Raw genomic sequence first — 18,287 nt, forward strand, 5'->3', positions numbered from 1 at the left:
TCTCTGGCCGGGCTCCAGAGAGGCTAGCTGCCAGGCCAGGGCGGGCTCCACCACCAGCCAAAGAGGCCAGCTGCCAGGCTGGTCACAATCAGCCAGGGTTTCAGGTGAGCTCACTGTGAAACCTGGCCCCACGCAGGAAATGTGATTTCCTGAGATCAGATGGCCCAGGATGTGAGTGGGCGTTAAGGCGTCTGGGAAGGGATCTCAAAACTGGATTATAGATGGCAGAGAGTTGGTGTCATAAACCACCGCCTCTGTTCAAAGATGGTCGCTCACAGTGGACGCAAATGCTTCTTTCATTCCTCTTTCAAACCATCTGTCCTCTCTGTCCAAAATGTGAACATTGGCATCCTCAAAGAGTGACCTTTATCCTTAAGATGCAGATGGACAGCTGAGTCTTGTCCTGTGGAGGTGGCTCTTCTGTGTTGTTCTTGTTCATGTTTAGTAGTTTAGTTGTTCCCAGTTTAAATTATCTTCAGTTCTGTTTGCCATTTTCAACTTGCGTTTTATTTTCCCAATAAACCTCCTTCACACATCCACAAGTGCCTGCAATTGGATCCTCCTTTATTTTTCTCCACATGGCTCATTACACTCGCCCTGACAGTACGGACCAGCAAGATTATGGATCCAGGGGCATTCACCCCACCCAAGCAGCTTCAGGAGGTCATTATCGACTCTGCTTCAAGATTAATTAACCTGTGGCTTGAGTATGAAGAAGAAGGGTTTCTCTACATTGTGGAAGCCAGGCTACAACAGCTTGTTCCCGGTCAGCCCTGGCTATTGGACTCACTGCACCTGCATGTACAGGATTTCATTTTCCACAAACTCCCCCCCCCCCCCCCCCCCACTGATAAAGCTTACTCGTTCACTTCAATGGAGGACGTGCTGTTCGGACAGCCGGATGTGGAATTACCGAGCCCTTTGGAGCCGTCTCCGAGAAGGAAGCCATGTTTGCACCACCGGCGCGTCACCCCACAGCCGGATGTTGGGACATGCAAACAACCGGAAGTGGTGAGTGAGGGGACACTGTTTCTTCTATGTCTGACACAAGGACTTTTGGGGGGTGCTATTTTTTGTGTTTCTTCTGAGGATAACAGTGGTTTCTCTGCCTCACCCATGGCCATTGCTTCAAAGACTGCCTTTTCTGAGCCCACATTCAGTGTCAATGACTGTGTTCACTCTGTTGTTTCCAAGCCTGGGGTTACTAAGCCTAGGACTATTAATTTATGGAATAAAAATGTTAGGGACGTTTTTTCATCAGCATTGGTTCCTACAGGGAGAGCAAGGAACCTCACTGAAACAGTCTTTTCTGACAATATTCTCCCATCCACACCTTCACCAAAGTCAAACGTCCGGCCTGTAACACAGTTAGCAGTTCAGTTGGACCCCTAGAGGTTAGGATGCCAGCTGTCTCACCTGACAACTCTGCTGAGCAGTCTCAGCGGTCATCCCCTGCTGAGAACTCCAGTGAGTTCACCCATCCGCCTCTGTCCTCTGCTGGGAGTATTGGTGTATTGGAAGTATTGGTAAACAATTAAGCAAATACAAGTAATCTGCAATAAATTACAGGTAGTAAGAAAAATAAACTACTAACTCTTTTACGCTATACCCACACCTACACGGGTATTTTTGAAAACGCAGCTGTTTCGTCACACATCGTCAAAGGTATGTGCGTTTTTTCACGTCACACTGTGGCCACGTTATTGTTTACATGAGATGAATTGCAGAATGGCAGATAGAGACAAAATACTGTTAATCTGACTGTCTGCAGGTTTTACACGCAGTTACTGTCCCTCCATTTACAAAGGCAGAGGCGTCACGGTGTGATTATTTTACGTGTAGTTGTGTTTTCCTGTGTAATAATGTTCAACATTGCTATTAATACATTTTTCAAAAAATGCCTCTCTGTGCAAAATGGGTTTAAAAACAAACAGCTGTGGGATATTGTTTGTCCGTGATTTGAACCGGGGGAATAAATCGTGGCAGGATCAGCCTGATGTTATTTGTATCCTGCTGTAACTTTACTGTATAAAGAGCTAACATCTCCAAAATGTCAGGAGTAGTTAGTCATTACAAGTGTTTGCGAACTAAAAATCAAGAATGTGGGATCCTGTTTGTCCGTGATTTGAAGAACCCAGCGCTGCTCCTGACGAAGGGAAAACCAGTTCTGCAGGGAGACCTACCTTGGCACTTGTGCAGGTGAAGCCAAAGGGAAGATTTGCTTCACCATATTTTCTAGTCTTTGGCTTAGAAGGAAGTTGGTTTGGAAACATATTCAGCGATGCTTCATCTCCCGCTTTGCATTTGTGTGGGCGTCCCGTGCTAGCAGTGTCCAAGCATTGTTTTGTTTTTTTCCCCTTTTCATACCCCCCCTTACAATGTCACTATATGTATATGGTGATATTGACCAGCACTTTAGAGTCACAGAGCAGGTGGTAAATGAGATTGAGCTGACTCTTTTGAGCCACACGCTTATGTTATCGGTCCATACAATGGGCGTTAATAGGTTGTTATCATCCATCCAGATGGAGGATCATTAACAGCAGATTGATAAGACTCCAGAATCCACTCTGGCTGGAATCTGGTGGATACAGCAGTGTTTACAGGTAAGACCATTTAAACTGAAAGCATTTACAGAATGACTATTGAATGTCAGCGAGTGTCAATAATGTTAATTTGGTTATGTTAGTAATACACAGAGTGCTAATATAACAGCTTTAAGATGCATTTGTAGATATTATTACGTGTTTTACCGTTTTATTAGAGACACGGCTAAGCGTTTTGCATTTTGCATAATTTTAAGTTTAAGTGTGTTCAGCATTGAACGGCAAAAATTAGGTTTTCTTTTCAGAAGTATGTAAAACGAAAAAAACAAAACAGCGTCCGACAGCGCTGTAAACAATGGTAGACTTGTGCGTAACAAGCAAGCGAATAATGCAGAAAACAGATTTTTAGATGGGAAACTGTTCTTGAAGAGAGAGAGAGAGAGAGCTGTGCATGAAGTGTGATTTTATCATGGTGGAAGCAAAACAGTGAAAGTTAGAGGGAACTCATGACGATGTTTATGTGAAGCTTAGTTTGGATCTTCTTTTGCTGCTGGTTCAGTCAATATTGTTTGGAGAGAGATAAAACTAACAGCTTTAGAATCAGCGCAAAAACGGCGTGAACACAAAGCGCGGACCCACCGAAACATCGGAATCAGCGAGCTGTTGGCTTTCAGCCCTGTCCGTGCCGTCGGGTGAGAAAGGCGACATCTCATTGATTCTGATCCGCGCTGTGTGTTTACGTCTTTGTGCAGAAGCTCTGCCCTGCTGTCATTTACTGTCTTAGCTGTTTGGTGGTTGTTGAAATTTTGTGAGGTTTCACCTGGGATTCTGGCATTTCAGGCAAAATAAATTTATATTAAAAAATTGATTCAGGATTTTAATGAATCGATTTCACGTTATACAAGCCAGAATTGATTTTAATCGATAAACCGATTATAAAAATCCACCGCTAATTAGAAGCCAGCATGGTCTCACATACACACACACAGTTTACTTAGTTCCTCTTTCTCCATACTTCCTGTGTTCTGCACAAGACGTGCAGTCTACTCTGTGACTTTTGGCATACATTCTAACTCACAAGGGCGTTTTCCTACACTGGGCTCTATAAAACAATATAAACAGAAAATAAGCATTAAGAATATATATTTATATCGTAACAACACTAACATAGGACATTACAAAATAAGTATCTAATAGATATACAATCCGATATTAATACAACAAAAAATAAGCAGGTAATAATAATAAATTGTATTTGGAAGCACCTTTCAGAACACTCAAGGACACTGTACACAGCAGAATAATAATAGATAAGACACCTTTATTAGTCCTGTGACAAAGTGGCTAGGACAGAATTCATTTGCCATTTGTCACTTGCATATATTGTTATTCTGTGTTCTGTTATTTTACAGTCAGCCATAATGCTTTAATTTAGACATTGCTGGTGTAACTTCTCTTAACACACAATATCCCGGGTTTTGTTTGTGGTAGCAGTAGTTACATTCTTTACATCCATGCATGTGTTTTAAAGCAAACACTACTAACCATCAGATCATCTGAATTTTCTTCTGTTTACAGGCACATGTCTGGTAAATTATGTTTCTTTATGTTGCTTTGGTTATACTTACCATGGTGTCCATGTTGTGCATTCAGGTCCTATATGTGAGACAGGTGTATGGGAAGGGCCGCCCACTACTTCCTGTTTATATAGGGTCATGAGGTCAATGATTGCATCACTGGGTGTAACCAAATGGAGGGTTTTTCATTTTGTATAGTATTGTTTGTTTTCTTTAAAGTAGCCTTTTGAGTTATATTGTATGCAGTGTTTTACTTTACAAACTATTTAGTTGAGTAAATGAGTTTGTCAGTTTCATGCATGACTTTATTCCTGTTCTTTGTTTAGAATTGTATTATTTGGTTTGACCTATTTTGTTCAATGGTAGGGACTAACGAGGTCAGGTGTGGGCAAAGTCCTGTATAAAGCCAGTGGGATTTTTGCATGCCTGATTGATTGTTTTATGGTAAAATGGAGATGCTAGCAATAAAGTATGCTTAAAAAGAACTTCAATTGTCTGCTAATGCTATTTACTTATCACCTTCCTTGCTGCTTATGTTATGCTACTTCACAAGTCCCACGATTGGGAAATTTCATGTAAAAGCAACATAAAAGTTTACACAATCAGAAAAACATAAGACATAAAACAAATTTAAAATAGCAGCGTGGAAAGTTTATGTGGCATAAGCTATTTTGGACAAGGTAGTGAGTGAGAATACACTTGTATCATTAGCGCAGAGGCTACGACCTACTACTACTGCACTTCATTGAAGGTGTAGTAGTAGAGAAAACAATGTCACAGAACACACTATTATTCATTGCCGAATATACAAGGAACTGTCAGAAATTACAGCCATTGCTTTTCGACGAATTCCATTATCTCAAAGGTGTAGCCATGCTTTCCCACTATTCTCTGCACTTCCTACTTACAGTCAATCCAAACATCAAAATAAAAGCTCCACAAATTTCTGACATATAACAATGGAAATACAATTTCCGTAGCTACTTATTTCTCTCATTAGAATGTAAAACATATTCAGGAAAGAACAACAAATCAAATAGCCATTAACTCCAGCAGATTCTTCACCAGGACCCTTTGTGATAGTTTTAATGTCGTATACAAACTACAGTCATACACAACATATACAATGGTATATGGGCATATTTACACATTTTTAAAAATCTCATATCCAAGCTCTCACCGACATACTACAAAGTATTCTGGTTAAAATTATTGTAAGAGCCAAAGTCAATGTTTATGTTTTTCCTTTTTGTTTTGGTGGCACAGGTGTATAGCTTTACCTGCGTCTCAGGTGATGGTATGTGGGTGTGGTCACAGTCTATTTACCTGGTGTCTGTGTCCGCAGCAGGTGTGTTGGGTGAGTGGTTTGTGGGCAAACTTTTCTGTTGACCGTCATTTTTTGGCACACCAGTTAATCCATGCGCTAGTTGTAAATTGATTGAAAGCGCAAATGTTTGTTTTTGTTTTGTTCTTAAAATAAATGCGCAAAGTACAAGTACGATTCATTATGGATTATTGGAGGGACACAACCAACTCAGCCGGCCGCAGCTTTATTTACGGATGAAAGTCGCAACAATTATCTCTGTGGAAAAGATGTCAATGTTACAGTGTTTTAATGCAGGGTTTGCTGTTTATTAAATAAGCCATATCCATTATGATCCCTCAATACAATCATGTCAACATTAAAAACTATTGAGCTATTAAAAACTATTGCATTTTCAGCTTATATGGCTGAAACATTTTCAAATGATGACCTTCCAACAATGAGTGAAACAGTGAGAGCCTGTGGAGAGTTTGGAAAAATCCCATTAAGAAAGAGAAATCAAACATTTGGATTCATTTTAATGAGCTCAGACTTGTTGAAAATGCAGAGGAGCTGGTTGTGAACTGAGCTTCAGAGAAACACAACATACTGATATTCACTGTGAAGCTTTGAGTGGAAAAAGAAAAGCAACACGTGGATCCTGGAATAATGGTAACTTCCATCTTTAACATATATTTCAAGTTAGAGAAATTTAGGCTTATCCCTCAAAACTGTAAATATAAAAAAGTTGCAAAAATTGTTTCCTACCACAGGAAATTTATTTTGAGTGTCTTCATAGTTTTATTTTTGAAATACACCAATTTTTATATACCGCAGGAAAAATGAAAATAAATATTATACTGCAAATTTGCAAAAAGCAGCATATGCATCAAAATAAACTATTTCCAGCAGTGCAATATGAGTCCTAAGCATCCCAGAAATGACACAGAAAGTCATAAAGTCAAAGACAACTTTTAAAAAGAGCAGTATAGGCCCTGAGGCCCTGATGGTAAAAAAAACTACATTTCCGTGAAAATGACGTCACTTCCGGTTTCGGGCAGGTAATGGCGGACATGCAAAAGTTCGCGCTGACGTCTATTCCAACGTAGGAAGTGTTATGAACAGCTGATCAGATCGGCAAAGCGTGTTTCTGGAATATTATGTTTTTATTGCTGCAAGTGCTTTTTATGCAGTTTTTGCAAAGCTATATGTGGAAGGAAACTGTGACCGAGGACAAGCTGATGGCATAAGATGTAAGTAAAACTCCTCCAGTTTCATATGCAAAAAAAATGATTGCGCTAGCTTACGTGGTTGCAGAGCTACCGGGATTTAAAAATAGTTACGCAAAACAGAGCGTGCCCGCTCCGATCGGCTCTAAAGGGTTAAGGACTGAAAAGCAAGAAGTTTACAAGGAATCATTTAGAAGAGTTTCAAACATCAACTGATTGAATCCATGAATCTGAAAACGTGTTTCCGAGTGAAAGAGACAGACATGTACAGACTGAACTATCTGTTCAACAGTCAGTGTTTCTCTAACAGGACTTTACACTCAACTCAGCACAGACGCACTGAGGAATTATAATTTAACCAAAACCCAGGATAAAGAGTTTCAGTGAATGTGGTGTTGAAGGTGTGGAGGTGGATCAGAGTGTCAGAGGAGACTCTGTAGAAGGACAGAGTGCCAGCAGGACAGTCCACATACACTGCTACTCTGTTAGAGACAGAGGAGGAGGAGGAGGAGGAGGGGGATGCAAATTTCTTATTGTGACAGACATAAACAGGACCATCATTAGCACAGTGCAACCTCCAGGACTGATGATCGAGTCCAAATTCACAGTCATTGCTCTCTCCTTTCCTTTTGATACTGTTGTAACTCACTGATATATAAACCCTTCCTCTCCACTCAACCTCCCAGTAACAGCGACCAGTCAGACCATTTGCACACAGCAGCTGATGAACATCAAATCTGTCTGGATGATCAGGATATGACTGAACCTCCTTCACATGTGTCACCTTCCTGTTGTTGTCAGACAGTTGGAGGTTTGTGTTCACTGTGTTTGTGTCGATTGTGAGTTGACAGGAATCTGATGGAGAGAACAAACACAATCCAGCTGCAGTTATTGATCCATCATCTGTTCATTGATTGACACTTTGATGATGACTCCTGACATGATGAAGATGGTTGAATGTGTGCTGCTTTGTTTTCATGAATCACAATAAAAACACACTTACACTTCCTCAGACCTGGTCTCAACCATCGTTCTCCAGCAGGCTCCACCCTGAAAGGTGGAGGGGGGTCAGACCATGATTATATTTATTGTTTATTTGTATAGCACTTTAAGAAAACACCAGGCAGGACAAAATGCTGAACAACACAGATATAAAAAAAAACTAGCAAAATGAAATATACAATAAAATTATTAATAATACAATAAACTTAATTAGGTGTCAGTTTCCTACAGAGTGAAAAACCAGGGACTAAAAACAGGTTTTCAATCTGGACTTAAAGACCTGCACTGATGACACTTGTCTAATATGGAGGAGTAGGTTATTCCAAAGCACCGGAGCAGAGAACACTCGGTCTCTTCTGCATTTCAGCCGTGCCTTAGGAAACGACAGCAGCAGCTGAACAGAGAGAGCAAGGAAGAACATGTGGCTTCAGCAAATCAGATAAGTACACAGGAGCCAGACCATTTAAAGATAAAAAAAAAAACACAGTAAAAGAAAAACTGGGTAGAGTCTGGAAAACCTCCTGTGTGGTCCCAGTGCCAAAGACTTCACGCTCCAAGGACCTCAACAGCTATAGGCTGGTGGCTTTGACATCCTGCCTGATGAAGACCCTGGAGCGGCTGGTCCTGGCTCAGCTTCGGCGCCTGGTGAGCTCATCATTGGACCCACTTCAGTTTCAGAATCAGAATCAGAATCAGAATCAGAATGGGGTTTATTGCCAGATGTTGAGGTTTACAACATTAGGAAATTGCTGCGGTGCTTCAGTGCAAACAATAAGAATTAAAGTGCTATGTAGAAAGAAAGATATGTGCATGAGATATACATGAGATATATACATGAGAATAAGAATTATGAGTGCTACGTAGAAACATATATACATGAGTGCAGGTGATGATCAGTGCCAAACATGAATGATGCAGTGACACAGCGTAGGGTCATGTGTTAGTGGCGGGGACAGTCATGTGGTTATTGTTCATGTGTCCAACAGCAGAGGGGAAGAAACTGTTCTTATGGCGAGAGGTTCTGGTGCGAATGGACCGGAGCCTCCTGCCTGAGGGGAGCAGGTCAAACAGACTGTGTCCAGGGTGAGAAGGGTCAGCTGAGATCCGAGCTGCACGCCGCAATGTCCTGGAGGTGTACAGGTCCTGCAGAGATGGGAGTCTGCAGCCAATCACCTTCTCAGCAGAGCGCACAACACGCTGCAGTCTCTGTTTGTCCCTGATAGTGGCTCCAGCGTCCCACACGGTGATGGAGGAGGTGAGGATGGACTCGATGATTGCAGTGTAGAACTGCATCATCGTCCGTGTTGGCAGGTTGAATTTCTTCAGCTGCCTCAGGAAGTACATCCTCTGCTGGGCTTTCTTAATGACGGAGGTGATGGTGGGCTCCCACTTCAGGTCCTGGGTGATGGTGGTACCCAGGAAGCGGAATGAGTCCACAGAGGTGATGGGGGTGTCAGTCAGGATGATGGGGGGGAGTGGGGCTGTGTGCTTCCTGAAGTCCACAATAATCTCCACTGTCTTCTGGGCATTCAGCACCAGGTTGTTGTGGCTGCACCAGGACACCAGACGTTCAACCTCCCTCCTGTAGGCAGACTCGTCCCCGTCCGAGATGAGCCCAATGACTCCCTACCAGCCTGGCATTGGAGCCGATGATGCTGCCCTTTTTGACTACCTCACCCACTGACCACAGTATGGAGAACTCAGGGCTGCGTGTTGGACAGGGTCATCTGCAGTATGGGGACTCCACAGGGAACGGTTCTGTCTCTGTTACTCTTCACCATCTACACTGCAGACCTCTCCCACAACTACTGTGTAAAATGCGGCTGTTATGTCCAATAACACAAGCACAACATATTTACCACGATCAGTAAGGAGGGATATTATACCCCTAATGTCAAACAGAGTGATTTGTGGCCCCAATAAAAATTTAGGGCCCTAGGAAGTAATAAAGTAATAAAGGAAGTGACAAAAATATGATATTCATAAAAAGTATGATATTCCTACAAAATATGCTAGTTCATAGCTCATTGCTTTTTCCCCTAAAAGAACTAATTGATTATTTAGAAAGTTTCTAATATATCAAATAGCATTCTTTTATTTCTTAAGCCAATAAAAAGTTTTTACTTTGCTGCTGGAGCGGGGGGGCTAGGAGGAGTCGGCCGTCCGGCTGCGGTCTGGAGTGTGGGGCCTCCCTGCTGCTGCGGAGTCGGGGCGGTCTGCCTCTCCCCACCGCAGGGAAAAGGGTAACACCACCTGGGTCTGGGTGCAGTTCCCCCCTCCAGGGGCAAAGGTACCTAGACCCGGTTCGTAGAGTACGCTTGGGGAGTGTGATCGTGTGTACAGCTTCTCTTTATGTCTGTCTCCACGTCGGTTGAGTGTGAAGTGCACATGAGAGCATGAGGGTGGGAATGGATGTTTGTGTCTGTGTGTGCCTGTATGTTTGTGTCTATATGTCAGGTTGGGTATCAGACGCCACCTCTCTGGGGACATCTCAGGCCCTCCAAGGTTTGGAGGCCTATCTCCACCCACCACCACTTCCCCTGCCGGTGGCGGACTCCCTCAGGTGTCGGTGCGTTGGTGGTTCTTTGTGTCTGGGGGTGGGCGTCCGGGTACACACCGGCTCACTCCTTGGCGGCCGCTTATTGGGGCTCGCTCGGGCCATTTCGGAGGTGGGGTGCCCCCGGCCTCTCGGCCTGGGGCTCGGTCACTCAGGCACAGCTGGCTGCCGGCGGAGCTCACGGGCGCGTCACTGCAACTCCCCCTGGCTTCTGCTCCGCGGCTGCTGAATGAGCCCTCATCTGGGACTCTCCTCAGCTCTTACTGGGACAGTGGCGCAGCTGCCCCTCTGTGGGTCTTCCTTGGTCTCTTGTGTTCTGGGGGCCTCTGGATGTCTGGAGTTTTGATCTCCTCCATACCCGCTTGATACCATAAAGGACAGGGCTGTGGCTCCCCACACTCCCTAGCAGATCATTACATGGAGAAACCTTTGGAATGCAAGCATGCTGATCCACACAGGTATGCACACAGGTGTACACACGGGTATTCACAGACGCCGACTACAGCTTTCTTGGCTGCTGCCTCAAAGCACACTGTGCGCTGTCTATCTTGCGTGCTGCACAATATCGTTTATTATTTAGTAACTATTGATATCTATGACTAGGTAGTTTATTGTGATGGTGCTTTTTTTTTTCTTATGTTGCTCTTTGTTGTTTGCTGTCTCCTCTGTTTTTTTTTCTCCATACAGGTGATCCAGGTGTTTTGTTTGTTTGTTTTTTTTTTTTCTCTCTTCCCCCCCCTTCTCACCGTCTCTTCTCCCCTTTGGTTTTCTTTCTTTTTCTCCCCCTCTTTCTTTCATTCTTTCCCCCTGTCCTATCCCACAGTTATGTCTGTCCCGTTTGTAGCAACTGAAAATAAAATAAATTCATAATTATAATAAAGGTCAATCAAATGGACCAATATCGCAAGGCCATGATGATCCACTTGGTAAAATAAATCCGCTTGGCATCTTTCTTGGCCTTAAGACAACAATTCTGATGGCTATAGATCCAAACGGGAAAAAAATATTTCGGGGGCCGATAAACAATCGCACATAGCAATGAAGGCGAATGGCCCAGTTCACACTAACAGACTTCAAAACTGGTGTAGCAAGACGAAGGGAATAGCTGCTTCAAGTCCAAATGAGCCTTGAAACAGCAGCAAGCCCTCCTCATTTGCTGCTGTTTCTCTCGGAAGCTCTCGGAACATAAATAAAATGTACAGCCAGCCGGTACTAGTTCAAGGAAGGCACTTAACTCACCGGGAGAAATCCAGGTTTCAGTCAGGAAGAGCAAATCCAGAACATGAGAAAGAAAAAATTATTTCAACCTGAAGGTCTTGTTTTCCACCAACCTGGTATTTATTAGACCCAGCCTGAGAGGAACTGGGTCCAAAATTTCCGAAGCATTAGCAACCAGATCCACCAGTCAAAGTTTTTTTTTGCAAATCCACGCCAGCGCAAATGTCGTAGAGGAGAGAGTTTTGCAGGACTCTTTTCAAGAGACCCAACAACAGGAACCAACCAGGAGAGTCCACTGAGTCCAAGGCATGCAATGGCACCAAAAGTTGCAGACAAAAACAGCGGATGGAGCGGAACTCATAGGGAAAATGAGAAATCCAGGATTTCAGCTTGACAAGACGACCTCAACAGTTACCCCGTCTCCCTGCATTGCTAGTACAGTGGTATCGCTTCCAGAAAGGAAGGCAAAAAGCCTTGGTTTTCATATCCAGGCCGGTCAGAGATCTGGATGGATAAACCTATTTCCAATAATGTTTGGTGATGATAATACAAAGTAGGACAGACATGTAGCGCAAAGTTAGCTAAAAATAATATAAAACAAAACAAATAAAGGACAGTGATAGACAGCGTGCCGAACACATAGGCACCATCTTGCAAACATGACTAGTACAGTTTCTTTCAGCTTGCCCACATGGACATTACATGGCTCTCATACAGATACTTTTAGACACTGATAAAAGAGCAGCCCAACATTTTCACAAATACACTTCAGTCCATACGTGGATCAAACTGCTAATGATTTGAACTGATCCTGGATCTGTCACTACACCACTGTATTGAATAAAATATGACTGATTCAAACCGTATTTTTCATTATCTTTATATTCCTCTTCTTCTTTATATTCCTAGCTGGAAAGGACCTGCCTTTTTTCTCCCCTTAGTGTCAGTGTGCTTACTGTACATGACCTCTGACCTTTGAGTGCGCGCAGCGTTGTTTTCATGTGTTTTAAATAAGGATGGGTACCGGTGTCCGGTGCCATGATGGCACCGGTTCTGAAATAAACGGTAGTAACCAGACCGAAAAGCAGCGCACATTTCGGTGCTTAATTTCGGTCCTTTTTTTTTCCTGAGCTGTGATACACTTCTAGCCAATCATTTTACGTTTCCGAGGATAGTAGGCGGGGCCAGGTACGTACATTCTGTTAGAGCAGAGCTACCGATTAGAAATGCCCAAGGCGAAGCGGTCAAAAGTCTGGCTGTACTTCACAGCAAAATATGCAAACTCAGCAGCAACAAGTGCTTTAAGCTGATACTGTGATACTGTCAAAGGAAGTAACACCTCAAATCTGATGAAACACCTGGCGACGCACAGCGGGGTTTTTTTAAAAGCCGAGAAAGGCACCGTATTTGATGGCAGCCGTTCTTCTCTGTTGTTCGTGTGTAATTTACGCTGAGTAGGCTAACCACGTTATTACATTAATGCATGTAAGGTGAACTAGCAAACATCATCATAGCTACATGCGGCTGTCTTCTTGTTTGATGGCAGATACTCCCTTCACCCTGGCCAAAAAGGCTAAAATGACCAAAGAAAAAGAGGGAAACAGCTAAACATGAGAGGTTTTTGGACAAAGTTTGTGTTTTTTCCATTGTTTAAGCACTGCTTCCAGCTAAGAGTGATACCATATATGCCCCATAGCTGCAGAAAAGGCTAACATTGTTATCTTTTTACATAAAACCAGCTGAACATGAGAGGTTTTTGGACCAATTTTGTGTTCTCCATTCTTTAAGCACCGGTTTGAGCACCGTTTGAGCACCGGCACCGTTTCAAAAGTACCGATTTGGCACCGGTATCGGATAAAACCTAAACGATACCCATCCCTAGTTTTAAAGCCACCATTTACCTGAAACAGCAGCGTATTTCTCCACATACACACAGAGAAATCTATGCCTCTGTCACAAAAATAGTGAACAATATACCATAAAATTTCATGTTGAAACTATTAAGGGACCAGTGCATTTCTACAGTGCTAGAGATTATCTCCTTTAGCCAGTTCCCTGTATTTGATGTTTGGTTTAATGAATGGTGCACACCCTCCACCAGCAGCATCAAGCCTATCATTTATTATATCATAACTGCAGTGTATCTATGGAAAACTAAATCTAACCTCAGCTTAAGCCATGTTTCCTGTACACAGATTTCCTGTGAAAATTGCCTCTGTCAGTTTCTTCTGCTGAATCTATGATGTTTTCTACACTTTCTTCATCAGGTTTTTTGACACACTTTCCAGAAGAAACAAACACTTTCTGCACCTCGCTATTTCTCACACCTTGTACCAGCAGGTCGCAAGCCCTAGCTGCTTTCTTTGTCAGGACCTTCCAGAAACAGGCAAGGGAACTGGCCCAGACATATGCAAGCTGTCGGTCAGAATCCCTACCACTGTTCCTACACAAGTCTGAAGTTTAATTAATTAATTAAATACATACAGTAAATACATTTCTGCAGGGCTGCTTGCCTTTAAATTGTACAGAAAACATCTCCCTATAAGTGTCAACTTCTACCACAGCTCTGATTATAAAATAAAGATTTTGTTTTCTTTTTATAAAGCTAGGCTTACAGTTTCCCCCGGTTCCAGTGTTTGTTTTAATCTAGGATAAATATGTCCTCAGCCTCTGTATACAGAGATTTATCTAATTTGAACTGTTAACTATACTGAAATACCTACAATTTTTCCTGGAGAAGTTCTCCCTGCGGCATTAGCATGGTAAATAGTAAATGGCCTGTATTTGTATAGTGCTTTACTTTGTCCCAAAGCGCTTTACACATTTAGTCATCCACCCATTCACACACACCTTCATACACTGGTGATGGAAAGCTATATTGTATGCCTTGTTGTCATGTCACATCTGCATGTAACAAACAGGAAGTGAGTGAACGACAAAGGATATGTTTTCAGCTCTTCCTCCTCTATCACACAATCTCTCCATACCTGAGAGTGTCCAGTCTCCAGCGTGGATCCTTCAGTCCAGCTGACAGCAGCTCAATTCCTGAGACCCCTGGATGATTATAGCGCAGGTCCAGCTCTCTCAGATGGGAGGGGTTGGAGCTCAGAGCTGAGGCCAGAGAAGTACAGCCTTCCTCTGTGATCAGACAGCCTGACAGACTGCAGACACACAAAACAACAACTCATCTATGAACAATGATTATCTGTTTGTCACACACAATAACATCTATCCATCCATGCATCTTCTTCAATCCAGGGCTGGGTTGCGGGGGCAGCAGCCTAAGCAGAGAAGCCCAGACCTCCCTCTCCCCAGCCACCTCCTCCATCTTATCTGGGGAAAACCAAGGCGTTCCCACTAAAGCCAAGAGTTATGATCTCCCCATGTGTCCTGGGTCATGCCTGCCTGCCCCGGGTCATATAATCATGCCTCACCCAGGAGTGGCCCAGGAGGCATCCTTGTCAGATGCTCGATCCACCTCAACTGGCTCCTTTCAATGTGGAGGAGCCGTGGCTCTACTCTGAGCCCCTCCCAGATTGCTGAACATCTCACCCTATCTCTAAGGGCCAGGGCCAGGGCCAGCCACCCTTCGGAGGAAGTCCATTTCTGCTGCTTGTATCCGCAATCTCGTTCATCTGTTCACTAGGCACAGCTTGTGCAGCAACCGCAACAATGCAGCCACAGCACCAATTTGTCTGTCAATCTCCCGCTCCCGTCACTCGTGAACAAGACCTCAAAATACTTAAACTCCTCCCCTTAGGGCAGGAGCTCGTCCCTGAATCCGGAGTGGGTACTCCACCCTTTTTTGGCCAAGGACCATGACATCAGATTTGGGTTGTGCTGATTCTCATTACCACTGCTGGTGGACCAATCTCCTACTACCAAGACTGTCATTTCCATCAATTCAATTTAATTTAACTTTATTTATACGTGACACTAGCACGCATCAGGCAATGTCTATGGGCAACTGACTGCACTCAAAAGGGGGCTGAATAATTACGCACACCCCACTTTTCAGTTATTTGTTTGTGAAAGATGTTTGGAATCATGTATGATTTCCATTCCACTTCTCACATGTGCACCACTTTGTGTTGGTCTTTCACATGGAATTCCAATAAAATAGATTCATGTTTCTGGCTGTAATGTGACAAAATGTGGAAAAGTTCAAGGGGGCTGAATACCTTTGCAAGCCACTGTATATTTGAAAAGCTTAATGTCTTAAATCTGGTGATCACCAGTGGTGAGTCTCCTAACTTATATGTGGCTCCAGAACCCTGTATTATCTACAGGGTAAGATGGCTTGCTTTTTGAAACCATGGCAGCTACTACTGTGATAATTTAATGAATTTCCAGCTCAGTGCCAGTGGAGCTTACCCAGCCATCCATTTCATTCTCTCAAGAAGAAGGGCATCTTTTTATTTTTGTAGTAGAATATTCTATTAAGCAAACTAATATATGAACTAACAGCTAATTAAACACCTTCAGAAAAGAAATAGAAACCAAGTAAGAAGATCTGGTGGATGTGAATGTTGTTGAAGAAAAGATAAAAATCTCATTTTGTGGAATTTACCTTTAAAGGTAAGTAATGCAAATTAGAACAAATACTGAACCAGTCACTAATTACCAATAAGCTTCTTAATTGATTACTTGGATTAGGCTGTTTCTTCAACGTTTCCTCAGATTTTAGGTCTAAATATATAGATGAACCAAATAAGCTGTACATTTCAATATTGCCTAAAAATGTACTGTTTTTTTTATATTTTCATCTTACGAGTATAAAACAAATTAGTGTTAGAAATTCAAAATGGTTCTAAATATTATGCATGCAGTTACTTTCATTTAAAAAAAGAAACAAAAAGTATAAAAGAGGTCACTTAACAACTTTGTTAAGGTTAGATATTTGTGCAATATTATAAATCACAATTTAAATCATCATTTAAAATCCTGACCTGAGAGTTTCGAGTTTACAGTGTGGGCTCTTGACTAGAGCAGAAAGAAGCTTGACTCCTGAATCCTGCAGGTCATTGTTACACAGGTCCAGCTCTCTCAGATTACAGGACGGTGAGGTGAGAACTGCGGACAGAGCTTCACAGCTTCTCTTTGAGAGGTTACAGTAGGTCAGTCTAAGAGAAACAAAACAATAGTGAAAAATAGTGAAAACCTTCGAGCAGCTGCTCAGTTTATTATCCTTCTGAAATCTGTTTGAACTCCTTTAAGGTCATCCTACATAAAACACTATTTTTTTCCTGATGGGTCACTTTAAGAATGCACAGCACTGAATAACATGATTTCTGGCTCCTGATTAGAAATGGAAACATATCTAATTTTGGAGACCTATTCCAATCTGGGATATGACAGTGGACAGCAGAAACCTTCACAGCACCCGAGATTCCAGCAACAAATTCAGATCAATCAATTTCAAAACCAGCAGGTTAAAAACAGTTTACTCCCTCTGACAGTGAAGAAAACATCTCCTCCCCCTCTCCCTAAAGCTGCGTACAGGCTGAAAGTGATTCACATGCCAAAGAAACTGTATGATATGTGATGACTTCAATTAAATACATTCAAAAAAACTTCTGGTGATGTTCAGCAAGTGATAAATCTTCAGGTAAGTGTCATAGTCCTGGGTCATTTTGACCCAGTATTCTTATTTTTCTCATGTTTTTCTATTTTGTTGTTTATTCATTCCATGCTTCCTATGTTGTTCACCTTGGTTTAATAGATTTTCCCTCATGTCAGCACCCCCTTTTGTCCCCCCTCCACGTATCTGTGAGTCACCATGCCTCGTTCCTCCTCCTCGTGTTGTATTCCATGTTTTCCCCAGCCTGTTATGTCTGTGTTCTCCCTGTGTTCCCTCTGTGTATTTATGTCCACATCTCCCTCAGTTCTGTGTCACCTTCTCCCTCATAGCTGTGTGTGATTATCCGTGTCTCCTGGTGCGCATTATAATTCATTTTTCCCAGATTAGTTTTGTATTGTTGTTTTTGTATTGTTGTATGAATAAAGCTGTGCTTTTGAGTTTATAAGTTCTGTCCCCGTGAGTTTGTGTTTGGGTCCATTCCTGCCTGTCACACAGCCGAATTATGACAGTAAGCTACTGAAGAGACAACCAGCGAAATAAAAGAATATCATCAGTTGACATATGACCTGCTAGGAAATACAGCAGCTGGTCACCTAGTCAACAGGAACCTAGAATATCCCAGCTGACAGCTTCAAAGCAATCATCCAATCACCTCCAGTGAAAAATAGAAGACATTTCTGAGCTATTATGGAGACGTCTATATGTTTATGAACTAGATTTTACATGTTTCAGTATATATTTGCTTTGGATGAGGAAAATAAAGTTGCTATGATTAAATTCATAAATTAGATTCATAGATCTGAGAACCAAGGAAACAAGTATCTTTCAGTCCATTTTTTAATGTCCTGCTTCTTAGGAACTAAAAGAGGCCACTAAAACACATGCAATATTACTGGAAAGGCCAGGACGTCCTCTATTCAGCAAAACAGGACTCGATGTGATAGCTGAAATAAGAAAAAAGTTACAGACTAAAATCAAATGTCGATTAAAGTGGACATAAATGAGTAGGCTGGATCTCAGGAGGCCATACAGTGACTGTATACATGTTGTAGCCATAATCGAATTACATCTTCAGCTGAAATTTTGTTGAGTTCAGAGGGAGATGAGTAGCACTGTTGATAGCCTTGGCTCAAAGGTTAAAACTTGGAGCTCTTCTGCCTGAAGATGGATGCCTTATCCTTGCACAGACTTTCTATAGGAGCTCTCGGTTCTCCAAACTTAAAAATGTTAAATGCTACCTGCTGTGCCAAGGATACTCTCACAAAAATATCTTG

At 42.5% G+C, this 18,287-nt stretch overlaps 1 protein-coding gene across 1 annotated transcript in view; it reads right to left on the bottom strand.

Annotated features, from left to right (window-relative positions):
• Positions 1–3,967: 3,967 nt before the first annotated feature.
• Positions 3,968–18,287, bottom strand: part of LOC147333612 (protein NLRC3-like) — a 34,523-nt gene continuing 20,203 nt past the window's right edge. The window contains exons 7-10 of the mRNA XM_086286342.1: positions 16,382–16,555; positions 14,420–14,593; positions 7,659–7,705; positions 3,968–7,510 (exon numbers count right to left, since the gene is read on the bottom strand). Coding sequence (XP_086142468.1) covers positions 6,981–7,510; positions 7,659–7,705; positions 14,420–14,593; positions 16,382–16,555 — 925 coding nt within the window. The 3' untranslated portion in view covers positions 3,968–6,980. The remainder of the gene's footprint in view (positions 7,511–7,658; positions 7,706–14,419; positions 14,594–16,381; positions 16,556–18,287) is intronic.

Source organism: Aulonocara sp. 'chitande type north' Nkhata Bay, linkage group LG3 (genome assembly GCF_057382095.1).
Source record: "Aulonocara sp. 'chitande type north' Nkhata Bay isolate Kocher_YH1m ecotype deep benthic linkage group LG3, A_spYH_male_GT1.1, whole genome shotgun sequence".
Lineage (NCBI taxonomy): Eukaryota > Metazoa > Chordata > Actinopteri > Cichliformes > Cichlidae > Aulonocara > Aulonocara sp. 'chitande type north' Nkhata Bay.